The sequence below is a fragment of the Hyperoodon ampullatus genome (genome assembly GCF_949752795.1).
Source record: "Hyperoodon ampullatus genome assembly, chromosome: 11".
NCBI classification, from domain to species: Eukaryota; Metazoa; Chordata; class Mammalia; order Artiodactyla; family Ziphiidae; genus Hyperoodon; species Hyperoodon ampullatus.
In genome coordinates this window covers 100,655,627-100,675,922 of record NC_136924.1, presented here as the reverse complement: position 1 = coordinate 100,675,922, position 20,296 = coordinate 100,655,627, and the positions used below count along the sequence as shown (strand labels likewise).

At 36.2% G+C, this 20,296-nt stretch overlaps 1 protein-coding gene across 2 annotated transcripts in view; it reads right to left on the bottom strand.

The window, feature by feature from the left end:
• The window catches only part of ERC1 (ELKS/RAB6-interacting/CAST family member 1), a gene marked incomplete at both ends in the record, with an annotated part of 344,584 nt that overhangs the window by 156,813 nt on the left and 167,475 nt on the right, over positions 1-20,296 (bottom strand). For both annotated transcript variants that reach the window (XM_079715876.1, XM_079715877.1), the window contains one exon: positions 11,419-11,579. In XM_079715876.1, the coding sequence (XP_079572002.1) occupies positions 11,419-11,579 (161 nt within the window). The remainder of the gene's footprint in view (positions 1-11,418; positions 11,580-20,296) is intronic.

Sequence of the window (20,296 nt, the reverse complement as noted above, 5' to 3'; positions counted from 1 at the left end):
CATCAGGGAAGCCCAGAAGACACTTTTTTTTTTTTTTGCAGATCCAGTTTTGATACACCATATTTTTCAAGGAATTTGTCTATTATATCTAAATTATCAAATTTATTGGCATAAAGTTGTTCAAAATATTCTCTTTTTAAATGCCATTAGAGGGACTTCCCTGGTGGTCCAGTGAGTAAGAATCTGCGTTCCCAATGCAGGAGCCTGGGTCCGATCCCTGGTTGGGGAACCAGATCCCTCATGCATGCCGCAACTAAGAGTCCCCATGCCACAACTAAGAAGCCTGCATGCTGCAACTAAGACCCAGCACAGCCTAAATAAATAAATATTTTTAAAAATGATTCTATTTAAAAAAAATAAATAAATGCCATTAGAACCTCAAGTGATATCCACTCTTGCCCTCTTCCATTACAAAAATTTGGTAATTTATGAGTCTTCATTTTTCCCTTGATCAGTCTTGCAAGGGGCCTACCAATTCCATTGTTTCTCTGAAGAACCCATGGTTGACTGTAAATTTTCTGTGCTGTTAGTTTTCTATTTCCTTGATTTCTGCTCTTATCTATATTATTTCCTTCATTCTATTTACTTTCATTTACTTTTCTCTTTAAATTTTCTTAGTGTGGAAACAGTTCACTGAATTAAACTTCCTTATTTTGTAATATAGGCATTTAAAGGTATAAATTTCACTCTAAGCACTACTTGAGCTGCATGACACAAAATTTCACATTTGTGTTTTCATTTTCATTCAGTTCAAAATGACTTCTCATATTCCTTATGACTTCTTCTCTGAGCCACGGTATTTAGAATTGTATTATTTAATTTCCGAACATTGGGGGATTTTTCAAAAAATCTTATTATTACCTTCTAATTTAATCCCACTGTGGTCAGAGAACAATTCTGACATATTTTAGTCTTCTGAAACTTATTAAGATTTGTTTTTATGGCCCAGCATATGGTCCTCATTGGTGAACATTCCATACATATTTGAAAAACATATATATTCTTCAGTTGTTGGGTGTACTACTCTATAAATATTAAATAGATCAAGTTGACAGTCTTCAGAGCTTCTATATTTTTACTGCTTGTTTTTGGTTCACTTATTCTATCACTTTCTGAGAAATCGGGGTTATAAGCTCCAGCAATGACTGATGAGTATAGATCTGTCTGGTTTTCCCTTTAGTTGTCAGTTGGCTCTTCATGAATTTTGAAGCTCTCTACTAGGTGCATGCATATGAAGGATTGTTATGTCTTTCTGGTTAATTATCTGCTTCATCATTATGACATGTACTTCTTTATCTTCAGGAATACTCTCTGGAAGTCTCTTTTACCTGATACTAATATAGCCATACCAGATTTCTTATGATGACTATTTACAAGGACTACCTTTGTACATTCTTTAAATTTTAACCTACTTGTGTTTATTACACTGTATGTCTTGTAGACAGCATTGTTTCTTTTTTAATCAATTCTAATAATCTCTGTCCGTTAACTAGAGTGCTTAGCCCGTTTGATTTTGACCTAACTACTGATATGCTGAATTTATATCTATCAGCCATTTACCCCTCTCTGCTTCACTCCTCTCTTGTTCCTTTGCTGTCCTTTTTCTTCTGGGTAAATGAAGTAATTTTTAGTGTATTTTATTTCCTCTATTGGATTTTGAGCTTTTCGTTTTTGGTTTTGCTTTTGGTAGTTGCTCTACAGCTAACAATATGCACCTTTAACTTATCAAAGTCTATCTAGATTAGAAATTATAATAAAACTTTGGGACTTCCCTGGTGGTCCAGTGGTTAAGAATCCACCTTCCAATGCAGGGGATACGGGTTCAATCCCATATCTTAAGTCAGGGAACTAAGATCCCACATGACACAAGGCAACTAAGCCCACGCGCTCTAGAGCCTGCATACCACAACTAGAGAGCCTGCACACTGCAATAAAGATCCCACATGCCACAACTAAGACCAAATGCAGCCAAATAAATAAATAAATAAATAAAGATTTTTTTTAAAAAAAGAAAATGACTTAAAAAAAAATTCGAGACTGATAGTTTGTATTTTTTACTTCACAAAGTTAACAACCTGACAACCATATGTTTCTACCCTCCCCAATCTTCTGTGCTACTGTTGTCATATCTTTCAGTTTTACACCTATTATAAACTCCACCATACAATGATATTATTTTTGCTTTAGAGTCAGTTGTCTATACATATCAGCTTATTTACCACGTGTGTTCTTCATTCCTTTCTGTAGATTCATGCTTCCATCTGGTTTCATTTCCTTTCAGCTGGAAGAACATCCTTTAGCATTTCTTACAGAATATGTTTTTTCAGAAATGAATATTTTTTTAATTGAAATATAGTTCATGTACAATATTATATTAGTTACAGGTGTACAATATAGTGATTCACAATTTTTAAAGGTTATACTCCATTTATAGTTATTATGAAATATTGGCTATATATCCTGTGCTGTACAATATATCTCCGTAGCTTACTGTATTTTTCTTTCTTTTAATTAAAAAAATTTTTTTAATTAATTTTTTAATTGGAGTATAGTTGATTTACAATGTTGTGTTAGTTTCTGCTATACAGCAAAGCGAATCAGCCATCACGTAGACATACCTCCACTTAGAGATGAATTCTTTTCATATTTATTTATCTGAAAAATGTCTATATTTAACCCTAGTTTTTGGAGTTTGTTTGTTTTTTGGTCCTAGAATTCTAGGCTGACAAATTTTCTTTCAGTACTTTAAAAAAAGTTCCATTTTATTCTGATCTCCAATTTTTGGATAAGAACTCATCAGCTATCACAGTTTCCCTTTACATACTGTTTTTTCTTCCCTTGCTGCCTCTGTTATTCTCTTTATATTTTGTTTCTAGCAATTATATTATAATGTTTATAGGTGTGATTTTCTTTGTATTTATCCAGCTTGGTTTCACTAAGTTTCTAGGATCTGTAAATATACACGCTTTTTAAAAAGACTATTTTTTAGAGCACTTTTAGGTTAACAAAAAAATTGAGAGGGATGCACAGAGATTTCCCCATACACCTTCATAAATCAATGTATTTTAAATCAAAGAAATATTTCAGCCAATATTTTTACAGACTTTTTTCTACCCCCTTCTCACTCTTTTACCCTTCTGGAATTCCAGTTACATGTATATTAGCCCATTTGATAATGTCCAACACGTCATGGAGGTTCTATTCATTTTGTAAAAACCCTTTTTCTCACAGTTGTTCACACTGGATTATTTCTATTGATCTGTTTTAAAATTTATGGACTCTTTCTTTTGAAGGCTCTAATCTGTCATTAAGACCATCCACTGAATTTTTTCATTTAAATTTCCATTTTTAAAATGTTTTCCTTTCTCGGCTGAGATTTCCTATATGTTCTATCATCAACATTACATTTTCTTTAAGACTTTGAAGCACACTTATAGGAGTGACTTTAAAATCACTGTTAATTCCAATATCTAGGACTTCTCTGACTTGCTTTCTACTGCATGTTTTTGTTCACTATGGGTTACATGTTACTGTTCTTTGAATGTCTGGCGATATTTTTTAATTGAATATAGAATACTGTAGATGATACACTACAAAGACTCTGGATTCCGTTATTTTCTTCTGAAAAGCAATGATTTTTATTCTAGTAGATAATTCAGTTAATAGCTGATTTCCTTGACCTTGTATAGGCTTGGATTTATCCTTTGTTGCGCTGATCTGTTGAAAGCTCAGGGTATTTCCCAAACCTCTCTATCTTGATGGGACTCATCAAATTCTACTGTCCCTGTAGACTTCCTTGGGGCTTTCAGTTTTGTTACTATAGTTATCTATAGTTAGCTTTATTGTAGGTCATGATACCTACTCCTAAAACCCAGACTTTCTGTTATCTCAGCAAGATGCCTGAAGTTTTAACAGGATTTTTGCCACTGTGACTGGGTTGGAACTGAAACTTCCCCAGCACTGCTGCTCTAACTCTAGCATCACAATTCCACTTCCATCCCCAGAGCAGCTTATCTCTGGTAGGCCTTGGGTAGTCTGATCCAGTGAACATGAGGCTTAGTCCTCATGTTGGACATCTGACCCCCAACTTCTGCTCAGTATACTGTTTATATATAAATTACTTCTCTGATTTACTCAGAGCATTTGCAACTATAGAATCAAGGATGTCAGAAGGTCACCTAGTCAAAGAATCATATGATTTTTAAAACGACAGGAATCTTAGAGATGCAGGAAACCCTTTCATTTCAGAATGAGCAAACTGCCAACCTGAAAAGTTAAGTTCAAACTTAACAATTTTCAATTGTGAGTATCATGCTTTGCAAATATTCAGCTTGACCAATTTCAAAGTGTTTTTATCACGTTATCTCATTTAATCCTCACAACAACCTCATGAGGTAGGTCAAAGTATTATTACCCCAGTTTATAACTAGCTCAAAATGTAAACACATTCTTTGCTACAAAGAGCATCTTATAATAATACTCTTTTACTCAGAATCTTCAGCCAGGAAAAGCTTATGATTAAATAAATGGATTACTATTTCTACATACAAAGCTTGAGGGAAGTTTTATCCATTTACAGAATGAGCAAATACCTTTATGGTACTCTGAGGGACACAGAGAATGAAGATCCTGAAAGGAAAATAATTTTTTTTTAATCCCAAACTAAAAAAACCTCTCATAATGGTATATTATGTAAAAAACTTTTCTTAAAATGAGTATTGCAATTAGCTTAAGGCATTAGGTTACCTACCTGGAAGAGTTGTCCCTTTAACTGTTTCAACTGCATTAAACAAAGGGACTAGGGTTCAACCTACAACTCCAGTAGAGAAAAAAATAAAAAGATAAGTAAGAAGTAGGACAATAATCCCACTCCTTTCCCCTTTAGGAAAAAGAGGATGACCTATATTCTTAATTTCATCCCTGCACAAGCGAGGACATTCTTGCACACAAACCATATATTGATGGGGGAAAGACAGAATTATAAAAACTGGAAAAGAGAGGGACTTTGGGGCTTTTATCTGAAAAGTTCAGCTCTTTACTTAGAGATTACCACAGCCATTTAAGACATTTTAAATGAAAAAAATGTTTAGGAAGCATGATTTCTTCAGGAGAGTGGTTTTTTCTGTTTGGAATTTATATCTGGCCTTAAATGGCTAAAAGGTAGAATGGATTTAGAATTAAGGGAGGAGAACGGGCAAGGGATATTAGGATTGTTTGTAAATGATCCTAATTCAGGTCACAAGAAAAACATTTGAAATACTCCGTGCCTCATCTCGTGAGAAGCTGAGCATCAAGGTCACCATTTAGGATCAGGGAGAGGTAAGGAACTCAAATACTGTACTGTAAATACTGTAATTACTGTACTTAATAAACCCATCTCCATCACTGTCCTTAACAACTCAGAGCCCCACCTAAACTCTTAGTTCTGATGAGAAAAGATGTTTGACAGTTGATACCACACATTCTGTGAAGTAGGAAGCATGAGAGAGCTGGATGTGAGGGTAGAAAACGAGGGGACAGAATTAAAGAGTTAACCAAGGCTAGGAAGGAAGTCCCCAAGTCAAGAGTTAGAAACTTTTCTTTATAATTTTAATGAGGACCAGTCCCACTAGTGTTATTTATTGCTATACTATACAGCATACTTTGCTTTCTTTTTCAACTCAAGTGTAGGAAATTTTCATAAGAATTTATGTGATTTCCCACAAAATATTTAAAGCTCAGTATTTCAGGCCACTGTGAAAAATGCTTCCAACTCCACTAAAAGTCCTTTGTCATATGTCCAATGACTCAAACAAAGGCATTTGGTGGAAGTATACATGTGTGGCTTTGCAAAAAGTATACATGTTCTAGTTCTTACGTATCTTAAAAGGCATTTCAATTTGTTACTAGTATATAATTTGCACAACTATTATCAATTTTGTGGTTAATTTGGAAGACTGTCATAGATCCCCAAATGGGATTTTATTTTTTAATGTCAGCAACTCTACAATAAATTTTAAAATGAAATTCTACAGATTAGGAGATAAAATAATTTAAAATACAGTCTCATTTTAATTATTCAAAGTAAAACAGGTTGATCACCTAACTATACTAACTCCAAATAGCCTGAACTTTTCCCAGTAACCATTTTCTACAGCTTCCTTAATTCCAAGCATACTGCATTTTTCTCTCAAATTAAAAGGCAAATATTTTTTACATGTCAGAATTCAGATTATATTACTGAACTCTTCTTAGGTACATAAGAAAATTTATTTTACGGGGGTGGGAAGTTAGGTCTTTCTGAGCCAGAAGTCATCTCACGAGTATATAATGTGGCCCACAGCGCTTTGGACTTCTCTAGCAACTTTATTAATGGGATGCTATTTATCACACAGTTCTAGATTCTCAAAGAAACAAAAGAGCGATTCCACCACCACCTTCCGAAACAAACCAATTCTCAGTATAGTCAAATGCGTAGTTTGATAAAAGTTTACTCAAAATAAAACGTGAGTCTTTTGAGCTGTATTCATAATGCTAACATAGGGTGAGACTGCAGTAGGACTTTGAATGCAGGGCAGTGGAGAATGAATCAGCTCATCTAGAAATCTTTTTTTTTCTTTTTCGGTACGCGGGCCTCTCCCATTGCGGAGCACAGGCTCCGGACGCACAGGCTCAGTGGCCATGGCTCATGGGCCCAGCCGCTCCGCGGCATGTGGGATGCTCCCGGACTGGGGCACGAACCCGTGTCCCCTGCATCGGCAGGCGGACTCTCAACCACTGCGCCACCAGGGAAGCCACATCTAGAAATCTTGATAGTGAAGCTCGTGACCTGAACTGATACTCAGAATTTATTATGGTTGTTATTTTATTATTTTCCTCCCTCTCCCGTTCATCCCTTCTTTCTTAGTCAAAGAGGTTAACATAAAAGTGAAGTAAAAAAACAGTGATTAACAAAACCACAGCATAAGGAGAAGAACCAATATGAGATCTGCCAATGAAAATGTCCCTTCTCCCCAAGGCTAGCCAACCAACTCGAGTGCTTCTTCTGAGACACTGGCAGGCTACCAGGTGAACACTTCCACATCTCCCCAAACTCACGGCCGTCTGTCTGTAACAGACACTCAAAAATTACAATTATAAATACTAGGGATAGAAGAGAACTATCAGGGCATTCCTTTTGGTTTGACTAGTTCAAGATTATTCCAGAAAACTAGACTATTCTGGTGCTTTGCTGAAGGACTGTCTCTACAAATAGGCCAACCATCCTTTCTTCAGGGAAGACTTTTCTTATTCCAGATTCAGAGTCACACATGTGCATGTTTCAGGCTCTTGTGCACATTGCATTCCCTTCATATTTCTTCTACATTTCAAGTTCTCTGGTTATAGTAAACAAGTCCTTTTAACTTGTTCAGTTATTATTAATAAAACAATGAAAACATTTAAAATATGGTGGGTCCTGCCATAACTACAGAAGGAAGAATCTTTTTGTCATTGCCAACAACCACAGATAGGATATTACCTTTCTTCTTTTAAATTTTGCTCAAATACTTTTCTGTTTTCCTGCAAATTGTTGCCAGTAAATACATGCAGCAAGCTAACAATACCCACTACTAAGGGTTTCCTATGCCAGGTACTGCTCTCAATCTCATATATTAAAAATTTCTTATTCTACTGTGATGAAAATGCTATGAAGCAGGAACTATCATTATTGCCATTTTACAAATAAGGAGACTGAAGCACAAGAAGGCTAACTAAACTTGCTGAAGACACAGAGCTAATAAGTGGCAGAGTTAGAATCCAGATTCAGGCTCTTTCATTCCAGGAAGTATGCTCTCACTATTTGCCATAAGTAATTAGATGCAGATATCATGCAGAACTACTTGGGGGGAGTGAACTCCTTGCAAACTGACAATGAACGAAGCAAATTCTGAGCAAAGTTGTAGAACTGAGACACTCCCAACCCAGGAGAGATGATTAGCAGAAACTGTTCAACATATGGAGAGGAGTCCAGAACATAGCAGAAGAAAGTCTATTCCCTTGGTCAGCTATGCAGTGAAAAGGAATCAAAAGTTTACTGTATCAGAACCCACAATATGTCATTCATAGTGTTTTGTGTATAATTATGCTTAGGTTAACTGTACAGCTTTTGATTGGGGTTTTATGAATTATTACTTAATATTTGTATGCCAAACTTTAAAAAATTAAACTCTAGTTGATTTACAATATTATGTTAGTTTCCGGTGTACAGCATAGTGATTCAATATTTTTATACATTATACTCCGTTTAAAATTTTTATAAAATAATGGCTATATTTCCCTGTTCTGTACAATAAATTGTTGTAGCTAATCTCCAAAGTATACAAACAGCTCATATAGCTCAATATCAAAAAACAAGCCACCCAATCAAAAAATGGGCAGAAGATCTAAATAGACATTTCTCCAAAGAAGACATACAGATGGCCAAAAGGCACATGAAAAGATGCTCAACGTTGCTAATTATCAGAGAAATGCAAATCAAAACAACAATGAGATATCACCTCACATCAGTAAGAATGGCCATCATCAAAAAAATCTACAAACAGTAAATGCTGGAGAGGGCATGGAGAAAAGGGAACCTTCTTACACTGATGGTGGGAATGTAAACTGGTGCACCCACTATGGAGAATAGTATGGAGGTTCCTTAAGAAACTAAAAATAGAGTTACCATATGATCCAGCAATCCCACTCCTGGGCATACATCCAGAGAAAACCATAATTCAAAAAGATACATGCAACCCAGTGTTCACTGCAGCTCTATTACAATAGCCAAGACATGGAAGTAACCTACATGTCCATCAATAGATGAATGGATAAAGAAGATGTGTTTTATGTATTTATACATATATATGTATATACACACACACACACAGATGAACAGTATTCAGCCATAAAAAGGAATGAAATAATGCCATTTGCAGCAACATGCATGGACCTAGAGATAATCATACTAAGTGAAGTAATTTGGACAGAGAAAGACAAATATCATGATATCGCTTATATGTGGAACCTAAAAAAAAAAAAAAGATACAAATGAACTTATATACAAAACAGAAACAGACCCACAGACATAGAAAACAAATTTATGGTTACCAAAGGAGAAAAGAGCGTGGGGGAGGGATACATTAGGAGTTTGGGATTAGCCACCACTCTCAACAGCATGTTTGGATAGACGATTAGGCCTGAAGTGCTTAATTTGTTTAAAAAAAGGTATTAAACAACCATTTTATTAAGATATGAAAATGAGAGGCAACAACAAGGAGAAATTTAAGTGCAAATTAAAGCAAGGACTACTTTAAAAACTTTAAGTCAGTAAGTCTGCATGACAAAAATCTTGTAGAAAACCTAAGAACAGCATGATGCTGTAGTAGTATCTCCTGAGCAAATGAGGAGGGTGATTTAAGAGACAGGTCACCTGTCAGAGCCAGGTTTTAACACCTTATTTCTAGAACTTTTATTTAATGTTTATTCATCAAACTTCTATACCACTTACAAATTCTCTGAATACTTTAATTACTTATCCCACGCCTTAGTGTGTGAGTTCTTGATCTTACCAAAAACAGTTTTGCAAATCACACTATTTTTCTGAAATGTAATCTCTAACCTGGGTTGGCAAGGGAAGTCCATAAGAAAGTTTAGCACTGTGGTTCCAAAAATAATAATAATAAAACAAAAAATCTCACGCAATTCCCTTCTAATGGTTTAAAGTCAAGCATTCTTTTAAAAATTCTTTCATATCTTTTCAAAGTCCAAATAATAAAGGAAAATTCCTTTACAAATCCACCACTGTTTTGCTATGGACACTTGAACTGAGTGGGAAAGATGTGACAAGTCAAGTCAAGATATTGGTACACAGAGAAAACGACACAATACTCCTATACCGTTGCTTTAGCAGGGCCTGTTAGTGCTTAGGAGTATCACATCGATACCTTGTATTCCCGAATATTATATCCATCCTTCTTCTATGTTCTTATCATCAGTGATAAAACCTTGTCTTAAACTGCTTCTACTAACCTGCTCGTAAGAAGCAAACTTTCTCATCATGATACTCAGAACCCTAAATTCTCCCCTTTCTCCCTGCGTATCAACCTATTTCTGGCTTCAGTATCTGTCACTTCTGAGAGCACATCACCTGTAATACTTTTCTAAAAGATCAGGCTCTCTTAACCTCCCACTGTGTCCTAATAATCCATAAGCACAGGGGACACCCCGACATTTGTTTCCTCAACTCCTGGGCTGCCGTCATGATAACAAAACAATCATGCCTCATGAAAATTCATGCTGAGGTGTCATGGCAAGATCCTCTGCTACTTTGTAATTCTCATGTTCAACATTTATTGATAGTTCAAAGTAGCAGAAAAGAAGAGGGGATGTTAGCTTCAAGCACTGGCTGGGCTCAGAAAGACTGTTTACTTTAGGTCAGAGAGAGTGCGTATTTATTGCAGAGAAGAAGGAACTAACAGAAAGTGAGCAAAGATTATGTGAAAGAAAATTAATGGAGACAGATTGCAGAGGAGGGAACCAGAGCTTAAATCTGTGATAGAAATAAGAAGAGAGCTTGGTGAAGGAGAGACAGTATCTCCTCTGAGTCAGAAGAGAAGACGGCAAAAACACAGGTAACTGCTGAGGTGATGAAGGTAGCCGAGGGGTCCCAGCATAGACTTGGTTTCAGTAAAATGAGAGCAGGACAATTACACAGGGGTGGGGGTTGGAGTGGTGGAGAAAGTACTAAGGGACTTAAAAAAGAGACATACTTGTTCTGAAGAGAAGGAAACCAGAACTTTTCAAAGTCACAGAGGAGAAAAAGAAGCAGCTGTATTATGCACAGCAGATATATACAGCCTTCACAACAGACTATCTCAAGGAAGCTGCAAGTTGCCTGGAAAGTAGGAAAATGATGTAAAGAAAGGTTCTGCTAAAAGTGACAATTTTGTAAAAACTGACTGGAGAGTGTGGCAAATATTAATGGTTAAATATGGGGGATGGGTATAAGGAGGTTCATTATACTATTCTCTACTTTTGTGCACCTTTGGAAATGTTTATAATAAAAAATGTTTTTAAAAATTGCCTAGCCATCGTATGACCTCAGGAGCAATGGTTATCTTCCTCAGAAAGCTCAACAACTTGCCAGAACTTTCCAGAAGGTTCTAGGAATTTCAGAGACACAATTGCATATGGAGACATACACTCTAGAGGACTGCAAAATTCAATGATAGGGAGGCAAAAAAAGTTTCTATTTGACCAGGATTTGCCCCAAATTTGTTCTAAGGAGTGAGAAACACAAGTGAGCATTAAAATTAGGCTAAGTGGGTCAGGCGTGACAAACAGGGCCAGAAGATGAAAGCGATGAGGACAAGTATTTCTACCAAGCATATGCCTGAAGAACAATATTATAGAACTTACTTCATCTCCAGAACTTCCTCTAAGTGTTTTCTTCTCTCGGCCCGAAGGTTGGTCAAATGAGTTTCCTTCTCTGCCAGTGACTGCTGAGTGCAGGACAGCTTCGCCTTCATGGACTCCAGCTCCTGTTTTACCTTCTCCATGGCCATCAGTAACTCCTCCACCTACGATCAATACAGAAAAGACAGAATCTGAGCATCTGGGGCAGGTACAGTCAGAGGGCAGTGGGCAATACCTGGGTCCACAAAATTGAAGACACACCCATCAAAAATTCTGTACTCTCACAGGATCAGACATAAATGGCAGTTAAAGAAATACGTCTCTCATCTTCCCTCCACTATAATTCTTCTCAGTTTAGGTCCAAAAAACCCTCATTTTCTTTTTGACAAATATAAGGGCATCAGAAGTAACACTGTGCCAGAAACAATCCCTTCTAAGGAATTTATTTGGAAACAGTCAAGAAACTTCCATGGAAATAACAATATAATGCAGATAAAAATATAAGGAACAAAATCATAATAAATATTTCTAGAAGGATTTTAGGAAATAAAAGCCATAAACTTGACTAATACCAGATGCAGAATAAACATAAATGAGTCATTTTTATTCGTTCAAACTAAGATTCTTCTGTTTATACCATTACAAAGAATTTCTTGTTAAAGAAACAGCTAGAATTCAATCAGATAATTTCCTGCTCTAAAGCTAGGTAGGTAGAGATTTTTTGAGGAAGGCAGGAAAAAAAATATATGACCAGATAGAGAAGAGACAGAATGTTTTTAAAAGACCTGTAAAGGACTTCCCTGGTGGCGCAGTGGTTAAGAATCTGCCTGCCAATGCAGGGGACACGGGTTTGAGCCCTGGTCCGGGAAGATCCCACATGCCATGGAGCACCTAAGCCCGTGCACCACAACTACTGAGCCTGTGCTCTAGAGCCTGTGAGCCACAACTACTGAAGCCCGCATGTCTAGAGCCCATGCTCCACAACAAGAAAAGCCACTGCAATGAGAAGCCCGTGCACCACAATGAAGAGTAGCCCCTGCTCACCGCAACTAGAAAAAGCCCACGTGTAGCAATGAAGACCCAACACAGCCAAAAATATAAATAACTAACTAAATAAATTTATTTTAAAATAACTAAATAAAATAAAAGACCTGTAAAAACATGAGAGAAAGAAGACAGAATGCTAAAACACAAGAAACTAAGAGAGCAAGTCCTGTACTTTATCAGTTATTTCCACTTACTCCGGGTGGTTCCAAAATCAGATTTAAATAAACATGTTCATCTTAATTCAGAGGCAAAAATATGTTGCCAAAATATCTGTTATTACCTAAAAAGAACCTCAACCAGAAAATCAAACAGCCAAGTATACCAATCACAAGAGTTTACAGTCAGTTTGCTACTTGACAAGAAATAATCTTGGTTATAATCCTTTCCAGAGGTAGAGGTGAGTGTAGGTAGATGGACTGGTAACAGCTGTTAAAAAGTTACATTTAGTTTTTTGGCACTTGAATTATTTTACTTTGGGTATCTTCTCAGAAGTGATCAAGTTAATGCTCTCAGCTAAACAGCATCCTGACAGTCCCAGTTGCTGTGAGATTTTTTCTTATTATGCAGATCTCTTTGGATATGTATTCACATATCAGCAAGCTTTACAAGAACATATAACTGCCTGCCTTTTTGAAAACTGTCAATAAGGATGATTCTACATTATCAGTTTAATTCATATAAAATCTTAGCAAAAACTAGATTAAATTATGCCCCAAGGTATACTCTTATAACACAAAATCAGCCATCAACAGCATCATTTATAGAAGGTCTAATAAATAGTGAGATGTGTCCATCTTTTATGAACTTAAGCGTATCTCACAACATCTCCCTCCCATCCTGTCCTTCACTGCTCCAGGCAAGCAATGGTATCAGTTTCTTATATAACTTGAAGAGATATCTTATACATCCACAAGCAAGCATGTATAAACTATTCCTCCTTTTCCTATACAAAGGTAAGCCCACTCTATACATACTCTTATGCATCTAAAATTTTTAGTAAATTTTTATTGAAATACAACATAAATACAGAAAAATACATAAAAATTATAAATGTACAACCTGAAGAATTCTAAGTGAACAAAGCTATATAAAGAGCACACAGACCAATAACCAGAACACTACCATCACTCCAACCCCCCCATATCCTTTTTCTAGATTAAGAGTAACCATTACTCTAACACTCTAGATTAGTTTTGTCTATTCGTTTTAACTTTATACAAATGGAATTACATAGTATATAATTTTAAGCATAGATTTCCCCCCCCACTGGTGTTATATCTGTGAGATTCATCTACATTGCTGGGTAAAACTGTAGTTCTGTAATTCTCATAACTGTATGATATTCCACTATGCGAAAATAGTAAAATTTACTGAAGGCACTTTTGATAAACAGAAGTTTTAAATTTTAATGGCATTTAACAAAATTTTTCCTTTATGCATGTTTATGTTCAGAGCTTTTTGTATAATGAATATGGCAATTTTGTCAACCTCAAGGTCATGAGGATATTATTCTTTCTTCTAAATCCTTTATTGGACTATATATTCACATTTAAATATATAACATATATGCAATTGATTTTTTAATATGGTATAATGGTCAGACTCATTTTTATCAACATGGATATCCAATAGACACAGCACTGCGAACAGTAGAAGGACTTCACAGTCATGGTAGGAAGGTACTTTTGGCCTGCTTGGCAAAAGATCAGAAATTACTTAAAGACAACTTATAAATTATAGGAAAAATAATTTAACAATGTTTTATATTGCACATAACCACCTTTAAATTTCATAAATGATCAATCTGAAATATCATATGCACTGATAAAAGGTGTATGTATATATTCCAGAGCTAAGAGCAAAACACACACTTACATACTCACGACCCAGTAGTTTTTGTTAAGTGCAATTATTCAACTGTATCCTCTGACTCTCCTGTGATAGGTCATCACTATTCTTAATTTGTGTACTTATTTCCTTGCATTTCTTTATTTTTACCTCTGATGCATATATTCCAAAATAAATCACTACTCAGTTTTATCAGTTTATGAACACTGAAAAAATGGTATCTACTGACTTTATTTCATCCAAAATTATGTTTATTCATGCATATAAAAAAAGGGCCCACCATAGGAGTATAACCCGGATCTAAGAGCAAAACGCACACCTATGTACTCACCACTCCAGAGTTAAAAGCAATGACAGTCAACAGCACTAAGGACCACAGCTCTAAGATTACGGTTTCTCACTAAACTGAATGGGCTCCTTGGAAAAATTATTGATTCCAGATTAGGAGGCAGAAATATACAAAAGATGGACTTTGCACATGTAGTGCCAAAAAAACAAGAGAAAATAAGGATCATGACACAGAAACTCTGATAAAACCAGAAAAAATACAGCCAAAGAAAGAAAAAAAGAAAGCTTAGAGGAATACCCCTTATGACTATAGATGCAAAAAATACTATAAAATCAAAGCCAGCAAGATATAAAAATTGAGATTTATCCCAAGAATGAAAGGTTGGTTTAACATATAAAATAAATGTAATAAATCATATTAATAAAATACATGACAAAAACCACATGATCATTTCAAAAGATATAGAAAAAGCATTTGACAATTTCCAAAACCCTTTCATGATAAAAATATTCAAGAAACTAGGAATAGAGGAGAACTTCCTCAAGCCAATAAATGGCATCTATGAAAAACTTTTAATGATGAAAGACTGCATGCTTTCCCTCTAAGACCAAGAACAAGACCAGGATGTCTGTTCTCACCACTTCTGTTTAATATTGTACTAGAGATGATAGCCAGTAAAAAGTAAGCTGCAAAAAATTTAAAGGCATCCATATTGGAAAGGAAGACATACAATTTTCTCTAGCTGAAGATGATATAATCTTATAAAGAGAATAATCCTAAGGTATCCATTTAAAAAAGTAAACAAATAGGGGCTTCCCTGGTGGTGCAGTGGTTGAGAATCCGCCTACCAATGCAGGGGACACGGGATTGAGCCCTGGTCCGGGAAGATCTCACATGCCGTGGAGCAACTAAACCCGTGTACCACAACTACAGAGCCTGCGCTCTAGAGCCCGCGAGCCACAACTACTGAGCCCGTGTGCTGCAATTACTGAAGCCCGCATGCCTAGAGCCCATGGTCCACGAGAAAAGCCACTGCAACGAGACGGCCGTGCACCGCAACAAATAGTAGCCCCCACTCGCTGCAACTACAGAAAGCCCACGCGCAGCAATGAAGACCCAACACAGCCAAGAATAAATTACAATAAATAAATTTTTAAAAAAGTAAACAAATGAGTATACAAAGGTTACAGGATACAAGATCAATATATAAAAATCAACTGTATATCAATACACAGACAATGAACATTCCAAAAATGAAAGTAAGAAGACAATTCCATTTAATATAGCGTAAAAAAGAAGGAAACACCCAGGTATAAATTTAGCAAAAAAAAGCAAGGTTTCTGTTGAAAACTATAAAAGATTGCTAAAAGAAATTAAAGATTTAAATAAATAGAATGAAAACACGTTCATGGATTGAAAGATGTAATATTAAGATGGCAATACTCTCCAAACTGATCTACAGGTTCAACAAAATCCCTATAAAACTCTCTTTTTTTCCCAGAGACTGACAAGCTGATCCTAAAACTCATATGGAAATGAAAGACAGCTAAAATAAGTAATCTGGGGGTGGGGAGTGGGAAAGAGGACTCATACTTCTTGACTTCAAAACTTACTACAGAGTTTCAGGATGGTACTGGCATAAGGATGGACAAAGAGACCAATGGAAAAGAACTGAGAATCCAGAGATAAACCCTAACTTTTATGGTAAACTGATTTTTGACAAGAGTGTCAAGGCAATTCAATGAGGGAAGAATATTCTTTTGATTGAAAGGTGCTTGGACAACTGCCCTATTGCTTTACATTTTAAAGTTCCCATGCCATTAACTTCTTAGCGAAAATGAGTCTGGATTCAGTTGATTGTTTTTTTTTTAATGATACTGTTTATGGTGTTCCTCTGGTCCTCACGTTTCTTGTAAACTGAAAGTAATAGGTAAAGGCTTCATGAGATTTGGGTTTGTTTTGTCTTTCTGACAGCAGTACTCCATAGGCAAGGTGTGTACATCATATTATATCACATAATGACTGTCTCACTTTTAGCAATAACACTGATCAGTGTCTCAGAACCATTTATTGAAAAATCCATTCTATCTTCACCTTTGACATCCATCCAGTATCCCCGTAAGCATGGATATGTTTCTATGCTTTCTATTATGATCCACTGGTTTGCCTATTCCTACACCAAAACCACATTATTTTAATTATCATAGCTTTATAAGGTTTGACATCTAAGAGAAATGGTGTTCTCTTTTCAAGAGCATCTTAGCTATTTTTGAATTTCTGCAAAAAATATTTCCTGAGTCTAGCATAGTCCGGGCACTGTTCTACAACAGTTTATGGAAGAGATATATATTTAGGACTTTAATATCTTTCAGAAAAGATTTATAATTTTCCCCATAATGATCTTGAACATTCTAATAATATTTATTCCTTGGAACTTTATACTTTTTTAAATGCTATATTAAATATTACCTTTTTAAAAAAATGTAATTTTCATTTTGGTGCAGGCTATGGAAATGCAACTGATTTCTATAAACTTACACTGTATCTAGTGTCTACTTAAACACTCTTTATGGGGGCTTCCCGGGTGGCGCAGTGGTTGAGAGTCCGCCTGCCGATGCAGGGGACACGGGTTCGTGCCCCGGTCCGGGAGGATCCCACATGCCGCGGAGCGGCTGGGCCCGTGAGCCATGGCCGCTGAGCCTGTGCGTCCGGAGCCTGTGCTCCGCAACGGGAGAGGCCACAACAGTGAGAGGCCCGCGTACCGCATAAAAAAAAAAAAATACTCTTTACGGACTTCTTCTCTACTATGTAGACAACCATTCGTATATCTTACCTTCCAATCCTTATAGTATTTATTTCTTTTACTTGCCTTACTGCAGAACCCAGAAAGTCTACAAAGATGTTGACAGCATGCACTCTGTCTCATTCCTGATCGTAAATAGAATACTTTAGAAGTTTTATTCATAAGTAAATAGTATAATTTTTAATAGCTGTCCTTTGACAGGTTAAGGAAATTCCCGTCTACTACTAGCTAGTTAAGAATTTTTTAAAATTATAAATTAATGTAAAGTTTCTACATTTCTTGAGATGATTATATGACTTTTCTCCTATCATATTTTAATGTGGTAGACTACAGTAATTGGTCTTCTAATGAAACCAATATTAAAATCCTGGAATAAACCTAACTTCTTCAAGCATATCTTTCTTTTTCACATACACTCATTTTGAACTGGCAATATTTTGTTTAGGAATTTTTGTATTTATGTTCGTGCTTGAGACAGGCCTAAACTTTTACTTTCCTGTATTAACTTTGTCAAGTTTTGATATGAAGTTATGCTGGCCTTATAAAATATGTCCCTCTTTTTTATTTTTCTGGAATTGTTTCTATAAGACTGAAATGATTTGTTCCTTGTATGTTTATTAAAAATCACCAATATAACTCTCTGGGCTTGAAATTTGTGGGAAAAAGTTTTATTACCAACTCTTTTTTTTTTTCAGGTTTTCTTTTTCATATTTAGCTAGCTTTGCTAAGTTTCATTTTCCTTGGCTTTGCTCATTTAGTCTAAATCTTCAAATGTACTGGCAAAGATATTCTTGTATCTTTTCAATACTGGCGGGACTTGTAGTCAGGAGCCCTTTATCATTCCAAAAGTTGCTTGCTCACTGTGCCTTCTTTCTTTTTCTCTTTTAGTCTCACCAAAGGCCAGTCAATTGTCTTAGTGTTTTCAAAGGACCAATTCTGGGTGTTATGGATCCTTTTTATAAAAAGGGGGGAGGTTTGTCTCTTAGACTCTCTACCTTGGGCTGCCATGGACATTTTCTTTTGTCCTGCCAAGATACAAAAACCAACGTTCAAGTTCAACAGCTTACCAAGTACTTATCTTTGAATTCCCTCTCTATTCATCCCCTGGCCTGAGAATTTTCTACATTCTTGACAACTTATGAATGTATATTTTATCAGCCATCTTCAATTGTTTCTGTGGAAGTTATTTTCCCAGCATCTAGTCTGCCATGGTTACAGATATGTTTTATCTTTCATTCCAAACTTGAACTTACAGAATTTTCCTTGTTAGTAAAACACAATTTTCTCAAAGATTGCTTAATTTTCCCATCCATTTGAGTGCCAGATCAAGGTATCAAGGTATTTCTACCTCAGATCATACACACATCCAAATAAGCTTTAAAGCACTTTAGCATTTAATGCAAGAATGGTGCCATAAACCAGGATTTCCAACTAATCACCTGATTTGTGCTCTGGTTCCAAGCCAGGGAAACAGCTTCAAAGCCAGATGGAAATTCTTCACTTTCTGTTACTTTCCCACAGTCCCAGAGAACACATTCAGCTGTCTCCACTCGGACACCCACCCCGCTCTGTGCCCACCACACAGCAGTTGTTGTGTAGTTTTGGGTACAGACACTGAGAAATGAAGGTAATGAAAGCCGAGTAGAAGAAGAGATACATAGCACACCGAACAATGAAGAAATTCTCCACAATTTAAAAATGTACTCCAGGTCACAGTATGATTTTCGAAAGCACACGCTATAAGACATTAAAAAAAAAAACAGAGCTGGGATTCAAGTATGTAACCTAACTGCCTCCACTAAAATATTAAGGAGAAAGTTCAGGGCTGACAGTGTGCAGTGCCAGCAGGACCAGATGGTTTGCTTAAATCACAAGCTAATAAACTTTTACTCAGAATAAGAAGGGAACAAATCATGGCTTTACCACAGACCCATTTTCCCTAAGAGAGCAAAGCAACTGGGCGCTTCAGGTAGGTGCTGGCAGAGACTGCATCTTCAAGTTTCCCGCCTTCTTCTGTTCTACAACGAAGAGCAAAATACTTTTTGTAGTTTCCAAGATGCTTATGGAAAATCTTGTTACAGTTTCTTGGGAAGATAAGAGGCATAAGTCTCCAAAGGAGAAAAAAATGATTAGAAGAAAAAAGGAGGGGTACAAAAAGAAGATTATCTAGAGGTTAAGCATTCATTGTGTAAGTCAGATCTTCATATGATAAGTCCCCTAGTTTTCCTGATTTCAATGAAATTCTAGATTAAGACCCACTCTGTTATACAACCCCCCCCCCCAATCTAGCTCGAGTTGAGAAGCATGTCTGAAGTATTAATGAGAACTTACATACATACCTACATACATACATTCCCCTACCTTCTCCTAACAAACTGCTTTAGGTACCTCACAACCACTGCTAATGAGAATTTGAATTCACAGAATTCCCAAGAGATTTATGCTAGTATTTATACTAGAAATCTTCTCTTTATCCCCATATGTTCTCTTTGTCAAAGCATGGTAATTCTTTGACCAGGTATATACCAAGAGTGCAGTATTTTATGAATATGGAATACCTATAGCTATTACAATAATAATAAGAGCGACTTACATTATTTGAATGCGCTAAGCCTTTTACATATGTTGTCTCATCATCCTCACAAGGATCCTATGAGGTGGCATTATTGTTAGCGTCAGTTTTACAGAGGAGGAAGCAGGTTCAGAGAGTTTAAGTGCCTTACCCCAGGTCACACAGCCGGAGGAGGCAGAGTTAGGGTTCCAACCAGGCGGTCATTCCACCGCTGTTCACAGTTAATGCTGCTTTGCTACAATGTATCAGTGTTCAAAAAGTCCTAAAACAGCCTCCCACAACTGCATCTAATGAATCCCTCTGGGGAGTGTGCCTGTGCCCA